The sequence below is a fragment of the Littorina saxatilis genome, linkage group LG17, assembly GCF_037325665.1.
Source record: "Littorina saxatilis isolate snail1 linkage group LG17, US_GU_Lsax_2.0, whole genome shotgun sequence".
In the NCBI taxonomy this organism is placed as follows: domain Eukaryota; kingdom Metazoa; phylum Mollusca; class Gastropoda; order Littorinimorpha; family Littorinidae; genus Littorina; species Littorina saxatilis.
The window spans coordinates 49119117-49140739 of NC_090261.1; the positions used below are offsets into that span (position 1 = coordinate 49119117).

A 21623-nucleotide genomic window follows, 5' to 3' on the forward strand; every position below is an offset into this window, starting at 1 on the left:
ACTTAAGTTCCCCATTCTGATATATTATTTTAGCAAGTTATATTTAATATTCTTATTTGGCTAATAATTATTTTTATGTTTCTAGTTACGTATTTATTTACTTATTCAGCCAGTTCTTTATTACATTATTTTGGCATTATCCAAAAGTCTGAAAAATATTTTACATAAATAAAAAGCAAATAAGCCTACAAAACCGCTCCACTCCAACTATATTTCGCGTACACTATGGCAACAACCCCAACAAAATCTTTACTTCCATCCCCATTTTGAAATATCGCAACATGCCAACAACAGACTTCCAGATCTATAACACGAGCATATGTGTTCTCTGTTTGCATGTCTGTCCAGTGTCCTGTCCCCCCATAAAGCATATCAACTCTACCTGTCCCAAGATATGCCAATTGGTTCTAAGAGGACGTTAAAACTAATTATCATCATGGTTGGACACACACATTTTAATAAGAAAGTTTTCTTCGTTTGTATTAATGGCTTCTTTTTCCAACGGACAGAACAATCTACGCGTGTTTCACTCTGGTAACAGATTCAGTTTACATCAGTCGCAAATAATTATTTCAAGCGGCTATGGGTCCGAGAACCTTGTGTATGCGAGTACACATACGATGTACTCCCTTTAACCGGCGGAATCCTTCTGCTTCGTTCTTTGTCAAGCATGCCTCTCCTGTGACTCCTGAGATGACTGTAGGTGTCTGAGTGACCGGACATTTAAGCTTCTCACAACGTCTGTGCCTCTTCCCTGTTCAGTTTGTGAGAGGTAGTCTACCATACAGATGACAGCAATGATAAAAAAAGCCGACAAAGGTAAAGTTGTTTGTGTATTGAGGTCTAACGAATGACGTCTCACAACGTCCTTGGCCGTCAAGAAAGCTGCCGCGATCATTGCGCAGACGACACTTCTAGACCGCCAATATTTTTTTGTGCGCATCACGGGGTGCGTATCGCTAGCAGCGCTATACGTGTCATTTGTGCTACGTGTCATTTGTCCTACGTGTCATTTGTGCTACGTGCCGCTATCGCTACGTTGATTAGTGCTACAAATAATTTGTCTATGAGTCGCTATCATTCGTTCATTATCACTACGTGTCGACAGCACTACATCTTTTAGCGCTACGTGTCATTATCGCTACGTGTCAATACCACTACTTACTGACGACTCTCTCTTTCTCATTTTTTCTCTCGCTCTCACTCCTTCTGGTTTGTGTGTGTATATGTATGTCTCTGTATGTGTGTGCGTGCGTGTGTCTGTTTCAGTGTGTGTTGGGTGTGGGTGTGGGTGTGTGCGTGTGTCTCTCTCTATCTTGCTCTCTCTCTTGCTCACTCGCTCGCTCACTCACACCGTCTCTGTCTGTCTGTCTCTCTCTCTCTCTCTCAGTCTCTCTCTCTCTCTCTCTCTCTCTCTCTCTCTCTCTCTCTCTCTCTCTCTCTCTCCGCTGTGACCTTAATATAATAAACCATTCTGAGTTCTCTCTCTCTCTCTCTCTCTCTCTCTCTCTCTCTCTCTCTCTATTACACACACACACACACACAAACGCATACGTACACAACACACACACGCACACACACGCACACACACGCACAAACGCATACGTACTCACACGGTATAGTACACACAAACTCACACACAGAAAAACATCCGTGTATGTATATACGGTATCATGCGAGAGAGGGGGAGAGGGGGAGGTGGAAAGAGCGAGCGAGAAAGAAAGAGCGAGAGAAGACAGAAAGACAGATGGAGAGGGGGAGGGGAGCAGGAGAGCAAGGAGAGAGCGATTGGGAGGTGCAGAGAGAAACTGAAACTGAAACTGAACTTTATTACCAAAGGATAGAGGTTTTAGGCAAAGGCAGAGAGAGAGAGAGAGAGAACTCAGAATGGTTTATAATACTAAGGCCACAGACTCATACACAAACCACGGGGGATGGGGGAAGAACAAAATCCCCCCCCCAAAAAAAAACCCACACACACCAACAACAACCATGAAATACATAGGCCTACGTGGTGAAAAAAAAGAGAGACAGACAGAGACAGACAGACACAGACAGACAGACATACAGATCCGACAGACAGCCATGCAGACAATATATACACACTCACACGCACACACAAAGGAAAGTGTCTGCTGTTTGAACATGTAGTATAGTGCTATCGACACGTAGCGTTATCGACACGTAGCGCTACAGTACATTGGTTTTTCAAAAATAGTGATATCGACACGTAGTTCTATTGAGACGTAGCGATAATGGCATGTGTGAATTGTGGCAATAGCACTACGTGCCGATAGCACTACTGTTTTTGGCAATTTGTGTCGATAGCACTACAGAAAATAGCGCAAACGATACGTAGCACAAATGACACGTAGCGCTAGCGGGACGCACCGCGCATCACGTGCTCCACATAAATCGGCCGGAAACGAAGCAATTGGGAAACCTGGATAGTCGTAACGTTTAAGGGTATATAAATGCTGCGTCGCTCACAAGAAATAACGGTTTTAGGTGTGACGAAAAAAAGAATAGGGCCCGAGTACAGTGATATACAAGACTTATTTTAGACTAAAGGGGGGAGTTTACGTCCTCTCAGAAACTATTTCTATTTGGGACAAGAGTTGGTGATACGCTAAGGAGCTGGTAAAAGTGAGAAAAGAGGGGAGGATGACGGGGTGGCAGGAGTAGTGATGATAAAAGTTTGTTAAGAGGGATAAATTCTTCTTCTAGATAGTGTGATTTAATATAATTGGGTTTGGCACCCGTTGTCTCCAAGCGCATTGGGAATAGGATGTTAAAAGTATACGTTTATTTTCCAAAAAAGTACTTTATAAAAAGTGATAAAATTTCAGAGCCACTTTATAAAATCAAAGGTTAAAACAGGTGATTCAGATTTGTACAGGGAGAGCTTAAAAGCAAATATACTGTTCAAAAAAAGAAACGCATAGCTTGTAATATTTGGTTAATTTAGTTATATGGCTACAAGGATATCCACCAAACTGCAGAAAATGTTTATCTGGTCGTCGACCTTTCGTCCATTGCCACAAGTGAGCTCTGCACGTGACGCATGCGTTATCAGTGGCTACAATGTCAAAATTGCTCATTTGGCATGACCACTCGTCATGCTTCAGTGTAATCTCGTGAAACTCGGGGAATATTGAGCTCTCACCATGTCTTCCAAAACCCATAAAAGCGGATTGTTCGCCACAAAGAAATCAGACGACAATTCAGCGACGAAAGATGGCCCGATTGAGCAGAGAAGACCGCCAAATTGCATTGGGTCGTTTACAAGCAGGCCAAAGTCAAAGTGCAATCGCCAGGCACTTCCACGTGTCCCAGAGCACCATCAGTAGACTGTGGGTCAGGTTTCAAGCCACTGGCTCCGTTGCTGACTTGCCACGAGCGGGAAGACCAAGGGCGACAACTGCTGCTCACGACCGCTTCATACGGCTCCGCCACCTCCGGAATCGTTTCCTGTCGGCCTCATCTTCTGTCCAGGCTCTCCCCGGGCCACACCGATTATCGGACCAGACCGTGCGGAACCGCCTGCATGAAGCTGGTTTGAGAGCTCGCAGACCTCACAGAGGAGCTGTCCTCACCCGCCGCCATCGCCAGAACCGAGTGCAGTGGGGCAACCAGCACCTTCGCTGGACCGTCCGGAATCACTGGAGACACGTGTGGTTCAGCGACGAGTCCTACTTCCTGCTCCAGCGACATGATGGTCGGAGGAGGGTCTACCGGAGAGTAAACGAACGTTACGCGCCCAACTGTGTGGATGAGGCACCCGTTCATGGTGGTGGAGGCGTCATGGTGTGGGGGGCGATCAATACCGCTGGAAGGAGCACCCTGGTGCACGTCCAAGGGCGCATAACTGCCCAGCGATACGTGGAGGAAATTCTGCGCCCACACGCCCTTCCTCTTCTGGCTGACCAGGATGCCATATTCCAGCAGGACAACGCTCGCCCGCACACAGCACGACTCACCACCCAGTTCCTCACCGACCACCATGTCCAGGTGCTTCCCTGGCCATCCATGTCGCCAGACATGAACCCGATAGAACACCTCTGGGATGAATTGGACAGACGTGTGCGCAGGCGAGAAGAAGCGCCGGCAAATCACCGCGATCTATTGCAGGCACTTCAGGAGGAGTGGGACACCATCCCACAGCAAGATATCCGGCATCTGATCCAGTCCATGCCCAGAAGGTGCCGGGCAGTTGTTGCTGCTCAAGGCAGTCACACCCCCTACTGACTTGACAGCCTCGGCACCCAATCGTATTGATTGACTGATTGATTTGAAGATGCAAATGAACTGTGTGTGCATTCAACTGTGTCCATACCAAATTTCAAACAAATAATCTAAATATTGGATTTTCTGTTAATTTTTTCGAAAAATAAAACAAATTTGGCAAGTAGCAACTATGCGTTTCTTTTTTTGAACAGTATATATACGACATGTGTCTGTCTGTCTGTCTGTTCGCGATGCACGGCCAAAGTTCTCGGTGGATCTTTTTCAAATTTGGACACCGTATTCAGCTACACCCCGGACACAACCTCATCGATGAGATATTTCAACACGTGCTCTCAGCGCGCAGCGCTGTGCGCGCTGAACCAATTTTGTTTTTTGTTTTTGTCGGGATCCACTACCAGTAACTCTTCCTTATCTTCTCCAGTGTTTTCAGCCGCGATTATCTCCCTTCCTCCGTGTGGCGTCAATCCATATTCCCGTTACTACGTTACTATTTTTAGAAGGTCACTGCACGTTACTATTTTTAGAAGGTCTCCAGTGTTTTGCGCGTTTATCTCCTTTCCTTCGTGCGCCGGCGAAGCCGGCGTGTCCAAGGCGCAGCCTGGTATTCGGCTCTACTTCTTCCCGGCGAAGCCGGTACCCGGCGAAGCGGGTAATCATCTAGTACAATATACGTAGGCAAGCATGATACGTCATGACGTCATATGATTCCTAGCATATTGACGTAATGCTAAACATCCGGTTATCTCGAGTTTTCTCCGAAATACACATGTCCGCGGGTTTTTCAATGTTCGGTTATTTACGTGGCTTTATGCGGAAAGGGAACCGTCGTCTGCAATCAACGACATGGACCATTCTGGTACTTGTTGCTGACAAAAACATGATTTTAACACAGAATTTAATGTCAGAATAGCTATATAAACGCTATTGTGTTTTCATCGTAGCAATAGGGTCAGATATTTAGACTCGAACAAGTATAATGCGACTCGTCTTCGACTCGTCGGCATTATACTTGTCTCGTCTAAATATCGGGCCCTATTGCTACGCTGAAAACACAATAGCTGGTAATCTTGACCTGTGCCGTAGTAGGCAATTGCTGATTTGTTCCACTGTGTCTGTGAAATACAGTGAGTTGGCAAATCTTTCTGAAGCTTGAGAATGTATCGATCTGATTTTTGTTTTCGAATAGCGACTCATGATTTTGCAGAAGCGGGGTACTACATCTATAGAGAATACTACATGGCTTGCTGTGTCGTACCAGATTTACACGAGTTGTTTTTTGGCTCACGTAAGTGTAGCCTATGCGATGCTAACTTTTGTCTGTCTGTGCGTGGGTGCGTGTGTGATAGAAACTTTAACATTTGACTGAACACCGAAATACTAATTTTACCGGGTTATTATCCAAGCAACAGCTTCAAAGTATTGAAGCAATGATCAACATTTCGTCGGCACGTATGTAGATAAAGTGTGTATCCAAAGAAAACGGGTGGTAGTGGGTTTTGGGGGTGTAAAAACAGGTGACTGGTTTGTGTTGTGTGTGGTATGTATACCAGGTCAGGGGTCAAGGTTAGGTCAGATCGCGTGAAGGATTGTGGTATAGATTCACTTCTCAGTTCTGACCGAGCTGCATTCGCCGATTCGGGGAAGACGATTTCACATTGTTCGGTTTCGTAGCGGCTCCAGAAAAAAATAGATAAAGAAGATACCAAAGGAGATTTCCTACAGGTTGATCTGCACAGCGTGTTTTCAGTGTCTGCGCGAGGAAGCGCTGTCGAAAGGGCAGTGTCGATCTCAGTGGCAGTCGTGTCCCCGTAAGTAGGCTACAGACAGACAGATCTAGATCTAGCGTCTCCCACTCTTGCACCGTGTCTGCTTACTGTGTGTGTGTATGTGTGACGGAGTGATTAAGTTTGTGTTACTGTTTGTCGATTTCTTACGGGAGCCTTGAAGGCTTCGCCTCTTGTTAAATATTGAACTGCGAGCGAAAGCGAGCTGTTCACTATTTGAAAAAGCAACGAGTGTAAATCTGGTACGAAACAGCAAGCCATGTAGTATTCTGTTTATCCTACATACTGTACTTACGTGTATTTTACTGAAAATGTCCTGCAGTCGAGGCAGCTACATTGAAGACGCTTGTTTTGGAACCTCGATCTTGTCTAAAGCCTCGTGCAATCTATTACGTCAAAGCAAAGAAACGTCACTCTGAAAGTGTGGCGTGACGTGTTAGTTCTAAAGATTCACCGAGGGTAATTATCGAGCGCAATTTTTGTTTTTATAATGACGTTTGTCTCGGTGACTTTGGCATCATAAGCTGTGGAAAAACAGGTCCCTGCCAGACTTGCTTTACACACGTGTGATTTGAACGATTATTATCTCACGGGTGTCTCTCTCACGTATGTGGGATAAAATCCATATATATCACAGATGTGTGTAACGATAGGATCTATGCAAAGAGCTCGAATTATTACTCTTTGTCCAATGTGTGTGTGTGTGTGTGTGTGTGTGTGTGTGTGTGTGTGTGTGTGTGTGTGTGTGTGTGTCTCTCTCTCTCTCTCTGTCTCTCTGTCTGTCTGTCGTTCTGTCGTTCCTTCTGTCAGTCAGTCATTCATTCAGTCAGTCTTCATCTCACTTCTTATTTCCACAGTTTCTTGGTTTTATCTTTGCTTTTATGAATATTATAATTATTATTCATTCCTCCTTTGAAGGCGGAAAGGTTCATGCTCACACGGTTGTTTGTTGCGTCCTCACGAGTGCTTTTATTTTGTGTGTGGACAATTTATGAAAGGCAGAGTTTTGATTTGACCCACATGAGATACCATCGCTCATGTACGCTTTCTGCGCACTACACCTGCGTACTTGTAAGTCGGTCTGAATCTCTTGCCTGGTTCTCATCTGTGGTTTTTCTTTGTGTGTGTGTGTAAAAACACGCTCAGAAAGTTAAAACGAAGAGAGGTACAGTAAAGCGTGCTATGCAGCACAGTGCAACCGCTACCGCACTAAACAGGCTCGTCACTTTCACTGCCTTTTGCACTAGCGGCGGACTACGGTCATTGTGAAAAAAATGCAGTGCGTTCAGTTTCATTCTGTGAGTTCCACAGCCTGACTAAATGTAGTAATTTCGCCTTACGCGACTTGTTTTATTATTCAAGTTCCATGGGAAACTCGTCTGGTGACGGTGGGGTGTCGGAATGCACATGTTAACCAAGTTGTTGCGGAATCTTCGCCTCAGTGCCAAAACTTCACTAGTACTCTCAAATCTTAAAAAAAATTATTTAAAAAAAATGCACAGGTGTTAGGAATAAAAATAAGAAAATAAGTTGGTTTCTTTTAAAGAAAACATGGAAGGAAAATAAGTTGTCACATGTTTGATGCTGTGTACGCGTACTGAGTACAGTTTGCGCTTAACTAGGAGTCGAATCGTGCGCAGTTTGGCGCCTGTGGTGATGGCATGTGTGAACTATTGCGTACTTGTGAACTTACCAAATCTCCGGTAGTGTACAGATGCACCAAGCCTGTGCCTTTAGGCAACTTTTATAATTATGCTGAAGCACCGAAACAAAAAAACAAAAACAATATTCGGTTGGCATCAACTTTTGTGTTTGTCATGATTGTGTAATCTCTTTGTATCGGATTTATGCTGAATTACAATGACAACAGCAGTTAAACACACTAACGTCTTGTTGTATAAATTATACTTTCACCGCGATAAGTCACATCTATACGATTCACTTTCGTTAAGAGAGATCCTATCAGCCTCTGTCACGTTTTGCAATATTGTATTTTGACCATACGGGTACTTATGACATCAGTGGCTTGCACGACCATGCGTGTTGAAACCGTAATGATAATAAGAGAGGGAGGGGGGGGGGGGGGGGGCGTTGTGCTTCAATTATGCTTCTCGTCGAACTGATGAAAAGAATTCTTATTTATATTTTAATTAACTTGACTAGCATACTAAAGAACACGTCCTACGCTTTTACACTACATCAATTTCCACAACAGGGTGGCGAGCGAGGAACTTATAAAATGGGTGAGCCAAAATGAATGCTGCTTTTCAGTATTATAAGATTATGAAAATGTTTTTTACATTGAGACAACGATTTTCAAGCTCAAATCCGAAACAAATAGACTGCTTTAAAAAAATGTATTGTAGGTTTACAGTATATTTTAAGTTTATTTACAATGTCGAAACCTTTGAACACCCGTGTCCGTGCAGGCAAGTCAGTACATCAAATATATTGGTAAATTAGAGTGTAATTAAACGTTCCATAAAATCACCATTCTTATCAAAGTTTTAGGCCATTATACTTCTTGACTGTTTTAAGCAGTTAAATGGAAAATTTTTAATTAAATTTAATAAATATACTTACCCAATTCTTATAGTTAATACCCTCCCATCCATCCCCGCTGGATATGTCCTTGGGGTGTTTTTTGATTAATAGTCTCGAATGATTATTACGGATGCTGGCGCTCACGTGGTGCGCAGGGTGTTATGGGTAACTGAGCAAGGTCAGGCCATAGCAACGGCTATGGCGTCGCTTTTAGCTTGGTTACCACCCTACTAAGGGCAGGTAATTTGAGTGGTTTTTTCGACATCTAGCATGTGGGACTAAAGTCAATGCATTCATAAGAATTGGGTAAGAATATGTGATTAAATAACGCTTTCACTGAGTGACTTGATGATTAGTGTTTATATTTGTTTTCTCGTGTTTACTTTCAGAGGCCGTTCGGCGTCTTCAGAGTCTGCGCAGCATCCTACTCCACAGCATCAAGCCACCGTTGCGTCACGACACCACCGCGTCATCACTGATGTCATCACCGGACTCTCCGACATTACTCCTCTCTAATTCCCCACAGCAAGGCTGCTCCATTGCTATCAAGCCTATGTTGACACAGTTCGATGAAACGGTTCAAATCCGCGTTTATGGTCATGGCCAAAACGCCAAAGTGACGCTGCAGGGATTGGTTCGAAGCCAGTGGCGGAAAAAAGAAGTGGTGTTCGTTTCCCATGGGCATTTTTACACTGACCAGCAGGGAAACCTGGATCTGAACACGGACCCTGCGCTGGACGGCACCTACACAGGTTGATGTTGTAGTGTGTGTGTGTGTGTGTGTGTGTGTGTGTGTGTGTGTGTGTGTGTGGGTGGGTGGGTCGTTACCCCCAGAGGACCCGATCGAGATAAATAAGCTGAAATTAAATACACTAAAAGTAACTAAAAAGGCCTTTTTACACATCTCATCAGTAATCTGATTCCGTACAGAAAATAAAGTTTTCTGAGAAAGTTTGAATTTTGTGTAACTCTATATTCCTTACATTTTTTTTTTAAACAAACTCGGTGTTGCAATTAGTTTTAGTGAGATCTTAGTGAGAGGGCGGGGCGCTATGAAACATTTTGCCGTTCACATACAATCATTTGCATGTTCCTTTTTGAAGCCTGCATGGCCATGCATGTTTCTGTTTACCAAAAGGAATTAGCTATGCAGGTTTATAAACCTATAGACGTTTAACATCATTTTACTCAAGCAACAAGCCTTGAAAGTCGTTGCAAAAACAAACATTCTGTTCCATTTTTTTCTCCAATTTTCCCCCATGTAAAAGCGGTGGCAGAACTGAGATAGTAAGCCAAACTTTTCACGGGAAGGACTGTGCCTTTAACGACTCCCAAAATGCTATAGACCTTTTCGGCATCTGAGCATCTTTCCGACGAGACATCCGCGAGACATGCTCTTTCTTATGCTTCGAAAGTCGCGACAACTTCGACCCTAGGCCTTCGCAGGTCAGTCTTGTGAGAAATCCGAACCACACGCTTTGATGTGCTTTGAAGTTTGTGAGAGCTTCCGAGAGCTTGGAATTTAATACTGATAGGGTCATTTGCTCTTCAGGTGTGGACCCAGCGGGGCTGTTCTGGAGCATGAGACCTCTCCCGGGGCATCCGCAAGACGCGCGACTCGTCATCAGAGACGTCACAAAGCCTCTTGTGGTCACCATAGCAGTGTTCAGCGGACACGTCACTCCTGATGACGACACTGTTGCCATGACGTCACCCGCAAAACCTTTGTGCGTGACGCGTGTGCATCGAAGAATTCTGGCGCCTGGGGTGAAAAGGATTGAGATCAGAGAGGGGAGGATACGTGGCACTCTCTTCCTCCCACCTGGTAAGAGGCGGATAGACAAACAACCAGCCTTAACCAAATAACCTTATACGGTTACCCCCCCCCCCCCCTTCCACCTTTCAAGACCCAAAATGTAAGACTTTTAAAACCTTGCCTTTTCAAATTTTGAAGTTAAAACTTTTGTTAATGTATCCCCCATTTTAATATTCCCTCCGTATTTACTTCGATGTTTTCAGTTGTAAACATAGTGTTCCATCATACATGGTCGCATAAGCTAGTTTCACTTCATTTTTTTCAGGAAGAGGGACGCACCCTGGAGTTATAGACATGTTCGGGGCAGCGGGCGGAAACATGGAGACGCGGGCGGCCCTGCTGGCAGGACACGGCTTTGCTGCTCTGTCCCTGGCTTTCATCGCATTCGAAGATCTTCCCAAAAGAATGATGGACGTCCAGTTCGACTATTTTGAGGTAATTTACCCATTGTTTTAACTCCAGTGAATGCGGAGAAATCAATTATGATCTATGTTAAGTTAAAGTTCAAATTTCTATTTTGACTCACCTGAGTAATCGTGTGTATTTCTTTTTCTTCTTCTTCTTCGTTTATGGGCTGACACTCCCACGTTCACTCATGTTTTTGGCACGAGTGGATTTTACTTGTATGACCGTTTTTACCCCGCCATTCAGGCAGCATACGCCAATTTCGGGGGGGGGGAGGGGGTATGTGTATTTGATCTTGTGCCATGCACTTGTGCAAACCATGTTTCAGGAAGCAACGGCCTGGTTGACCAAGCACCCGGCTGTTAGAGCGGGTGGGCTCGGGGTCGTGGGGGTGTCCAGTGGAGCCTGCAATGCTATGCTGATGGCCATTCACTGCCCACAGGTCAGATGTTATGTAAACTCTGTTATCATTGAGTGATTTTAGAAAACTCAATATTAATTTTGTTCTGAATCTTTAAAATCAAAAACAAACAACAATGGTAAGTTATTGGAACGTTTCATGTATGACCAACATTCTCACCTGAGACCCAGAACAGCTACGCTTTCTAAGCTCAAGTTCATTATCTGTTCCATAAGAGTTTTTCTGTCTGTCTGTCTGTCTGTCTGTCCACTTAAAAAAAACCCAATAGGTCGACGTACCTGTGAATGTGATGTTGTATCTTGTCATAAAGTAAATATTCCATTCTTGTTATTTGATTCTGAATTTTTGGAGCGTTTAGTAGTCTATCTCTGTTTTGAGATGTCACTGTGCTTGCTTTAATTATACGCCTTGCCTTCATCAGTGCTGCAAAGAAGAGCCTCATCGATTATAGATCCTTCACGCGTACTAAGCGATCATAGATCGATTCAGACTTTTACATCAGTCCTCCTCCTTCGTCATAATGCTAAAAATCAACAGTCTGACAGCTTCCTGTGACTTATGCATCTCAATTCCAGAGTGTGGATTTTCTGTTGAATTTATTTCGTAAACGACAGCAGTGTCCATGCCTTGAATAAATTCAACTGAAAATGTCCCACTCTGCAAAGAATGCTGATAAGAGCTTTTTTTTTTACATTTAGTCAAGTTTTGACTAAATGTTTTAACATAGAGGGGGAATCGAGACGAGGGTCGTGGTGTATGTGTGTGTGTCTGTGTGTGTGTGTCTGTGCGTGTGTCTGTGTGTCTGTGCGCGTGTGTGTGTAGAGCGATACAGACAAAACTACTGGACCGATCTTTATGAAATTTGACATGAGAGTTCCTGGGTGTGATATCCCCAGACGTTTTTTTCACTTTTCCCATAAATGTCTTTTATGACGTCATATCCGGCTTTTTGTAAAAGTTGAGGCGGCACTGTCACACCTTCATTTTTCAATCAAATTGATTGAAATTTTGGCCAAGCAATCTTCGACGAAAGCCGGACTTCGGTATTGCATTTCAGCATGGAGGCTTAAAAATTAATTAATGACTTTGGTCATTAAAAATCTGAAAATTGTAATTAAAATTATTTTTTTATAAAACGATCCAAAATTACTTTTATTTTATTCTTCATCATGTTCTGATTCCAAAAACATATTCGGATTAAAAACAAGCTCTGAAAATTAAAAATATAAAAAATTATGATTAAAATTAAATTTCCGAAATCGATTTAAAATGTCATCTTATTCCTTGTCCGTTCCTGATTCCAAAAACATATAGATATGATATGTTTGGATTAAAAACACGTTCAAAGAGTTAAAAAGAATAGAGATATAGAAAAGCGTGCTATCCTCCACAGCGCAACCGCTACCGCGCTTTTCTAGATTGTTAATTTCACTGCCTTTGCCGCGAGCGGTGGACAGACGATGCTACGAGTGTGCGGTCTTGCGAAAAAAAATGCAATGCGTTCAGTTTCATTCTGTGAGTTCGACTGAGCTTGACTAAATGTTGTATTTTCGCCTTACGCGACTTGTTTCTTTTTATGTGTGTGTGCATTATGTCCAAGTGAAATTATGCTCTTAGTGAAATGATGCTCTTGGTGAAATGATGCTCTTGGTGAAATGATCCTCTTAATTAAATGATCCTCTTAATTAAATGATGCTCTTATTGAAATGATGCTCTTAGTAAAATGATGCTCTTAGTGAAATGATGCTCTTGGTGAAATGATGCTCTTGGTGAAATGATGCTCTTAGTGAAATGATGCTCTTGGTGAAATGATGCTCTTAGTGAAATGATGCTCTTGGTGAAATGATGCTCTTATTCCATGTAACAGCCTGGCCGGACTCGGATCTGTCCCTGTGAAAAGTTTACATGGACTAAGAACATTCCTGCGCTTGAACACATTCCAAAATCATCATCCTACTTTTAACATTGTACGCTAAGTTTTGCTTAGTGCTTGGGATCTTGGTGTTATGTCTCAGTTAAATGTATGCTTTGTATGCTCGTTGATTTGTGCTAGTTTATTCTATAATGAATTTGTAAAGCGCCTGGAGCCAATTGATGGGACTCGCGCTATAGAAAAGTTATTTATTATTATTATTATTTATCATCCTGGCTGCTTCCTGTGCATAGTGAGAATTTCTTTTTGAATTAATTTCACAGCTTGACACTCGTGTCCATTGAGAAATTGGTCCGTCCAAAAACTTGTGCTCTGCACAGAAATCACCCAGCTGTTAAGTTTTAGTACAGTGGAACCCCCCTTTTAAGACTGACAGGGAGGTGCCTTCATTTTAATCATAGTCATTTTGAAAACTTTTTTTAGCGAAGCAGAATTATTGTATTTTTCTCCTTGGACAATAAACCTTTGAGAACGGGTGGTTTTGCATGCTTGCAGGTGAAAGCTGTTGTAGAAATAAATGGACCCCCCTTCCAGATTGTTAACGACTTTCTGCGTCAAGGAAAGGTGTTTCAGCGTGCGGTCGTGTGAGTCTATACAGAAGCACATTAAACTAGTGTAGTATTGATAGACTTGTGGTTTATTGAATTGTGTGTGTGTGTGTGTGTGTGTGTGTGCTTGAGAGACAGAAATAGACAGATGGATGGACAGACTCACACACAGAGACAGAAGAAAAAGAGAGAGAGGGATTCATACACACACTGTGACACGCACACATGCACCCACAAACACTGAGTGAAAGGAATAGAGAGGGAAGGAGAGATAGACAGACAGAGGGAGACTGAGAGAAAAAAAACCAGGGAGGGGGAGTAAAGCAAGACAGGCCAAGAGACAAAGGTTTTAAGCTCTTTTTATAAATTGTGCGTTCTTCTTTTTCAGGACGGATATAAACAAGGTTGAGGAGCGGCAGAAAGAGGGCTTCATTACCAGAGATTGTTACGTCATCACTGATGAGGATTATTTCCCCGTAGGTGGTTCATGTCATGTGTATGTAGGTGGTGGGGGGGGGGGGGGGGGGGGTCGCATTTGTGTGTGTGTGTGTGTGTGTGTGTGTGAGTTTGTGCAAGAGCCCGCGCACGTGTTTGTGTTGTGGTTGTGCAGTGTGTGTGTGTGTGTGTGTGCGTGCGCACGTGTGTGTGTGTTTATGTGTATGCTTGCGTGCATTCATGCGTCAGCGCGTGCATGTACACACTATCGTCATATTGACAGTGCCCAGTATTTAGCAAACCACCAAATCGTACTGTGGGTCAGAAGTGTAGCTGGTGTGTTGTAAAACCATCAAGCAAACTGATTTCGGTGTGTGTGTTTTGTTTCAAATGGTGGATATGTAGTACTCGTACACACACTGCCCACGTGCACATGAGAGTGTATGAGAGCCTCGGAAAGAGAGAGACAGACGGGCTGGGTACATATCATAGTTTCGCCGAAACAACAAAAAACACTGACATTTTTTAATTAGGGGCTGAATCCTGTTTTACATCCTCATAAGTAACCTGGACCTTTTCTATGAAAAAAAGGGATAGATGGGGGATTTAGTGGGGTTTTTTCTTTATTTATTCGTCTGTTTACTTTCAATGAGCAAACGGATTGACATTCTTGTCTCGCAGATATGGAAAAGCGACGCACACATTTTGTGCCTGGTTTGCCAAGACGACCAGCAGGCCGCCTGGGAACACGCGGTCCGTGTCCGTGACCTTTATCCCCAACACAAGGGCCACCTAATCGACGTGGTCATGTACCCTGGCGCTGGGCATCTGCTGGAACCGCCCTACACTCCCCACTGTCGCTACTGTTACAATCCTGTCGCAAGTGAGTTGTTCATTTAGTCAATCTGTCGGACTCACAGAATGAAATTGAACGTACTGCATTTTGTCCACAAAGACAATGATTATACCTCGGTCAATACCCCGCAGCTAGTAAATCACTCACACTCTCACGTGAAAAACATAGAGAAATTGACAAGCTAGTATAGCGTAGTGGTGCTTGCGCGTAACAGGAAAACACACTTTTCTTAATTCTTTTCAACTGTCTGACCTTGTTTTTAATCCAAACATAACAATATCTATATGTTTTTTGAATCAGGAAATGATACAGATTAAGATGAACTCATTTTTGGATCGATTACTCACATTTTAATTTTAATTAGAATGTTCAGGTTTTTGATGACCAAACTCAATATTAGTTCATTCTTAAGCTTCAAAGAACTCCACCTACAGGGAATCCTACTCTTTTGGTCGACATAGACCCCATCAGCCTTGGTGATTTCAATGCCATCTTTCTTCCTTCCAGTGGGCAATGTCCTGTGGGGAGGGGAGCCCAAGGCACACGCTGTGGCACAGCTGGACGCGTGGAAGAGAACTATTGACTTCCTCCATGCCTGGCTGGTGGACACTTCTTCTAGCGGTTCTGACATGGAACAACCTCAATGATCCATTGTTGAAAACTGCCACGCTGTAAGGAAGGGCAGAGTTTGTGCTGGAAGTTGCACTGTCCTCTGCCGTTAAAATCAGGATGGTTAAAGGACATAAACAAAAATAAACTACAACAACAAATACCACAACAACAACAACAACAAACAACAACAACAAACAACAACAACAAACAACAACAAACAACAACAACAAACTACCACAACAAAGGAAAGAATAGTGGATTGACATTTCTAGCAGAACTGACACAAACTGACCTTACATCTATGGTTGAAAACGGTTTGGAAGGAAGAGTTATAGGGTCAAATGCTGCTCCTTCCCTTATCTTCCAATCAAGCTGCTCGAGGGACATAAACATTTACACAAACAAAGCAAAAGTAACAACAACAATGGCACCATCATCACAACAATCTTCCTAGCCAAGAAATGCTCAGAGGGTTTTACACTTTCTTTCTTTTTTACAACCTAAGATTCTCAATGAATTTGGGCAAACTGCAATGGTACACTTTGAATGTTACTTTAAACTATTATAAACATTAGTGGTTTTATTTTCAACTACCAGAGGAGCACTACTCACAATTACCCAGTTAAACATGCAGGCCTGTATCGAACAACATTAGTGATATTCTTCATGCGCCTGGAATTGTGATTTAATAAACAATTTAATCTTCTTCCGTGCATTTATGTTGAGGAAACGGTCATCTGTATATTATATATGAGTCTTTTATGACCCAGGAATGGTCAAATGGTTCACTGCACAATGATAATTTTCCAGCTCAAAAAAGTGTCCTCAAAGTATCACTGGCTTGCTTGCTTGTGAATGTGCGTGCGTATGTGTGTGTGTGTGTGCACGAACATGTTTCTGCTTGTGTGTTTGTGTATGTGTGTGTGCAAGAGAGAGAGAGAGAGCATGCTTGTTTTTGCATTCAGTTTAAAAAAAGAACTGTGTTTTGATGGTCATGATAGTTCAGTTCTGAATCCATTTTACTTCTGCAATAAACTTGACTTTAAGATTAAATAGAACAAGTCTGCCTGTCTGTATGTATGAATGAAAAGGTTTATAAGATAAAATACTATTAGTGAATACAGTCTGATACATACTCATACTGAAGTGGAAATGAAAACACACACTTGCTTCACATACTAAACATAATGTAGTCAAACACGGATGTGAAAAATAATCCCAAATTTATTCACAACATTGGTTTTAGGAGTTTGTTGAACTCCAACCAGGTAAATGGTAATGGAAATAACATTGTATACATTCTCTTCTGGCATCCTGTTGTTGGAACGCACACACACACACACACAAACGTAAGCATGCACACAGACACAGACGCACACACACATGCCTGCAAGTGCAAGTGAAAAACAGTAAAGACTGCTTGACCATGCAAGTGACATGTTTTATTCACATGTATTATATCTGTCCGTAAGAAATATCAGTCGCAAAACACTGGCACGATTTCTGTCAACTTAAACGTTCACTAGCATCTGAATCAAAACAAATTTGGAACATTTGCAGTCTTATTTGTTTTTGTATTTTTCACTATCATCTGAGTTTGTCATGAAGGAAGGCCAGCAACCTCTGCCAGGAATCTCGCTGTGCTTCACTGTGCTGTTTGGGGTTGCCTCCCCACACACAATGTTTACCTGTAAACAGACAGTGGTGCTGATGATGATACAGAGAGATTGGATCGAGAAGCAAATTGAATGTAAAGAGGAAAAGAATAATGACAGCTTACTGTCATTGTCAACAGACAGAGTGGTGCTGATGATGATACAGAGAGATTGGATCGAGAAGCAAATTGAATGTAAAGAGGAAAAGAATAATGACAGCTTACTGTCATTGTTCAACAGACGCAGAGTGGTGCTGATAATACAGAGAGATTGGACCGAGAAGCAAATTGAATGTAAAGAGGAAAAGAATAATGACAGCTTACTGTCATTGTCAACAGACAGAGTGGTGCTGATGATACAGAGAGATTGGATCGAGAAGCAAATTGAATGTAAAGAGGAAAAAAATAATGACAGCTTACTGTCATTGTCAACAGACAGAGTGGTGCTGATGATACAGAGAGATTGGATCGAGAAGCAAATTGAATGTAAAGAGGAAAAAAATAATGACAGCTTACTGTCATTGTCAACAGACAGATGCGTTACAGATGAAGAGCAAATCTTCTCATGCTGGGATATTGGAAAAATATCCTAATTAAAACAAAAAGAAAACACAACACAAACCAGTTTTGGTAAAAACTGACTGAAATTTGTGGCAGCCTGACTTCGTCAGGATGGTAATGACAAGTAAGAAATGACGGCACATGATGTACAGTGTATAATTGTTGACACTAAAACTGTCAAACAAAGATCATGATTGTATGGGATCCGACGGGCGAAGTGGCGCAGTGGTAAGACGTTGGCCTCCTAATCGGGAGGTTGTGAGTTTGAATCCCGGTCGCTGCCACCTGGTGGGTTAAGAGTGGACATTTTTCCGATCTTCCCGGTCAACTTATGTGCAGACCTGCTAGTGACCCCTTCATAAGTACACGCAAGCACAAGACCAAGTGCGCACGGAAAAGATCCTGTAATCCATGTCGGAGTTCGGTGGGTTATGGAAACACGAAAATACCCAGCATGCCTACCCAACGAAAGCGGAGTGAAGCTGACTATGGTCTCAGAGTATAGGGTGGGGAACCCAAATGGGCAAACAAGCTCACACGTACACGTCACCAGAATCTCTGGAACGCTGAAGAAGAATTAGTATGGGATCCAAATCTAAAAGCTTACTTAAAGATTATCAAAAAGAAATTAGAAAAGGACACCTGGGGTGTGTGTGTGTGTGTATGTGTGTGTGTGTGCATTCATGTGTGCATGCTTGCATGTGTTTTTGTGAATTTTGTTATTCAATACCACCCTCCCCCACTGGAAAGAGCGTAAAACATAAAACCAGCAATAAATTAATCAAACATTTTACCTTCAGCTGGGTTCATGCAAGCACGGCAGTGCGGAGTGTAGGGGGGTTCCAACAGGTGACCTGCACCCGGGTAGTGCACCACCTCTATCAGGTGACGACGGTCTTCAGGGTACATGGTGCGCAGCTCTTCTATCCACTGTGGGTTGTTAAGGCCATCGTCGTCTGACACCAAGCACAACATGTGTGCTGAGCTCTTCCACATCTGTTGGAAAATTGACAAAAAAGTTAGTGTTGCAAGAATTTGAAACATGTTCGACTGCTACATTTCAAAATCAAGAATTAACAAAACAATCAAAAACGCTCGCGCTGGACCCGAGTACTCTTCAGACTGGCTCGCTCCCCCAGTATGAAAGTTTTTGTCTTGTGCACGTTTACATTTGCTATTTTTTAAAGACTTTCACAGACTTTTTAGGTCTTTGAAAAAAAAATCATTTCTCAAAGAGGTTCAAAGATCTTCACTGACCGTATGAACCCTGTCAGACCCGAACATTTTTGACTCACATGCGAAGCAAAAGTGAGTCTATGTACTCACCCGAGTCGTCCGTCCGTCCGTCCGGAAAACTTTAACGTTGGATATTTCTTGGACACTATTCAGTCTATCAGTACCAAATTTGGCAAGATGGTGTATGATGACAAGGCCCCAAAAAACATACATAGCATCTTGACCTTGCTTCAAGGTCAAGGTCGCAGGGGCCATAAATGTTGCCAAAAAAACAGCTATTTTTCCCATTTTTCCCATTTTTGGCTCACGTAAGTGTAGCCTATGCGATGATAAACTTTGTCTGTCTGTGCGTGCGTGCGTGTGTGTGTGTGTGTGTGTGTGTGTGTGTGTGATAGAAACTTTAACATTTCCGAGTCTATGGATAAAGCTCGCATAAGAAGATTACGTCTCGGTCAAAAGTGTTTGACGTGTGTGATAGAAACTATTTGAAGACGTCACATTATGACGTAAGAGGGTTAGACGTCACGCAAAGGAATTACTGAAAGTCTCGGTCATTGTTATTGTGAGCGGGCCGAGACTACTTGGCAGATCCAGGGTCTCGCTTTCTTGCACCTATGCTTACTGTGTGTGTGTGTGTGTGTGTGTGTGTGTGTGTGTGTGTGTGTGTGTGTGTGTGTGTGTGTGTGTGTGTATGTGTATGTGTGACGGAATGATTGAGTTTGTGTTACTGTTTGTCGATTTCTTACGTGAGCCTTGAAGGCTTCGCCTCTTGTCTCTGAAGTTTTTGAGATTCAATACCTCACCTATATATGATCAAACACTGTACAAAAGGGATTGTAGTTTCTTTGATATGATATATAGGGCAAAGTAAGCCCCATCTTTTGATACCAGTTTGGTTTTCCTTGCTTCAAGGTCACAGGAACTCTTCAAAGTTGGATTGTATACATATTTTGAAGTGACCTTGACCCTGAACTATGGAAGATAACTGTTTCAAACTTAAAAATTATGTGGGGCACATGTTATGCTTTCATCATGAGACACATTTGGTCACATATGATCAAGGTCAAGGTCACTTTGACCCTTATGAAATGTGACCAAAATAAGGTAGTGAACCACTAAAAGTGACCATATCTCATGGTAGAAAGAGCCAATAAGCACCATTGTACTTCCTATGTCTTGAATTCCCAGCAAACACACAACGTAAATACGACGTTGCGAAAATGTGAATTTTTCGTGTCATTAGCAACGTTGCGAACTTTACGTGAAATTTACGTTGAACCAACCAAAAAACGCAACGTAAAACCAACGTTGTGCCATTGTGAGATTTTGGTGTTCTTTCGACGTTGTAATACAACGTAAATTTTACGTGAATTTCACGTTGCATTTTGGTGTCTTACAAATGTTGCGAAGATTACGTGAAATTTACGTGGATCCAACCAAAAAACACAACGTGAAAGCAACGTTGCGTTACAGTTGTGTTTTTTTGTTTTTTACACGTTGGTACATAACGTAAATTTCACGTGGATTCCACCTTAAAAAGCAACGTAAAATCGTCGTTGTATTATTGTGATTTTCTGGTGTTCGAACAACGTTGGTATACTCACGTGATTTTCACGTGAAATTCACGTGATTTAAAAACAAAAGTTAGTTTGATACAACAAACGTTCCTACAACGTAGTTTCAACGTAAACACACAACGTTGGGGTTTGATTGATCGCCAACGTGCCCTCAACGTGAAATCCACAACGAATCCTACGTCAGTCATTACCAATTTTTCACCTGCACGGTTTCGTATCGTTTATCAAAGAAATGTACCTTTGAAAATTACGTAAGGTGAACAGATTTTCAAATACAGGAGATAGATATGTGCGAAACTATCACCGAATAACAAATGACTCAGTCAGACGTTATGAAATTAAGCGCCGATGTACCGCGCAATGTATTTAATTGCTTTGGCGTTCCAAATGCGTCCGGTTACATTTTCTGGCATCATTAATGCATCAACGAGAATTGAAAAGTAATGCTAAAAATATAATTGTGTACGTTTAAAGTTGATCTACTGTGCTCATCAAACCTCTTGTTGTATTTTGTAAATTGGCGAGAGGGGGGCAGAATACATGAACCTAATCTCTGTTATTGTCTATGCGTGCGTGTGTGTGTGTGTGTGTGTGTGTGTGTGTGTGTGTGTGTGATTACACGTGTTAGTGTGTGTGTATGTGTGTGTGTACACGTGTTAGTGTGTGTGTGTGTGTGTGTGTGTGTGTGTGTGTGTGTGTGTGTGACATCAGTTTGTGTATGTGTGTGTGTGTGTGTCACATCAGTTTGTGTATGTGTGTTTGTGGGTGGCTGTGTGTGTATGTGTGTGTGTGTGTGTGTGTGTGTGTGTGTGTGTGTGCGTGCGTGCGTGTGTGTGTGTGTGTGTGTTTGTGTCCCCGGCGCGTGACAATATATCTGCCAATAAGTTGAACTAAAACAGGGTTCAAGTGGGAATTACACCTGAAAAAGCAGGAAGGGAGCAGAATACATGTTATGAACTCCGTTATTTATTGTTTGAAATGTTACAACCTGGG

General features: G+C 42.6%; 2 protein-coding genes across 5 annotated transcripts in view; one reads left to right on the forward strand and one right to left on the reverse strand.

Annotated features, from left to right (window-relative positions):
* The first annotated feature begins 625 nt into the window (after window positions 1-625).
* Window positions 626-16435, forward strand: LOC138953681 (acyl-coenzyme A thioesterase 1-like). 2 transcript variants are annotated; one of them, XM_070325573.1, is made up of 9 exons: window positions 626-819; window positions 8966-9328; window positions 10129-10401; window positions 10658-10827; window positions 11126-11239; window positions 13647-13735; window positions 14088-14175; window positions 14816-15017; window positions 15498-16435. In XM_070325573.1, the coding sequence occupies exons 1-9, from the start codon at window positions 789-791 to the stop codon at window positions 15635-15637; spliced, it is 1470 nt and encodes a 489-aa protein (XP_070181674.1). In that variant the 5' UTR covers window positions 626-788; the 3' UTR covers window positions 15638-16435. The 2 variants fall into 2 exon arrangements, with proteins under 2 accessions (XP_070181674.1, XP_070181675.1); XM_070325574.1 differs by lacking the exon at window positions 8966-9328.
* A 373-nt stretch (window positions 16436-16808) lies between these two features.
* The window catches only part of LOC138953683 (bile acid-CoA:amino acid N-acyltransferase-like), a 32492-nt gene continuing 27677 nt past the window's right edge, over window positions 16809-21623 (reverse strand). For all 3 annotated transcript variants that reach the window (XM_070325575.1, XM_070325576.1, XM_070325577.1), the window contains exons 8-9: window positions 18612-18813; window positions 16809-17290 (exon numbers count right to left, since the gene is read on the reverse strand). In XM_070325575.1, the coding sequence (XP_070181676.1) occupies window positions 17190-17290; window positions 18612-18813 (303 nt within the window). In that variant the 3' untranslated portion in view covers window positions 16809-17189. The remainder of the gene's footprint in view (window positions 17291-18611; window positions 18814-21623) is intronic.

Excerpts from the sequence above, each read along its gene's own strand:
- LOC138953681 (XM_070325573.1), top strand. The coding sequence starts at position 789 with ATGACAGCAATGATAAAAAAAGCCGACAAAG. Across the intron at positions 9,329-10,128 it reads GCTGGACGGCACCTACACAG|GTGTGGACCCAGCGGGGCTG; the intron begins GTTGATGTTGTA and ends TTTGCTCTTCAG. Across the intron at positions 13,736-14,087 it reads GTGTTTCAGCGTGCGGTCGT|GACGGATATAAACAAGGTTG; the intron begins GTGAGTCTATAC and ends CTTCTTTTTCAG.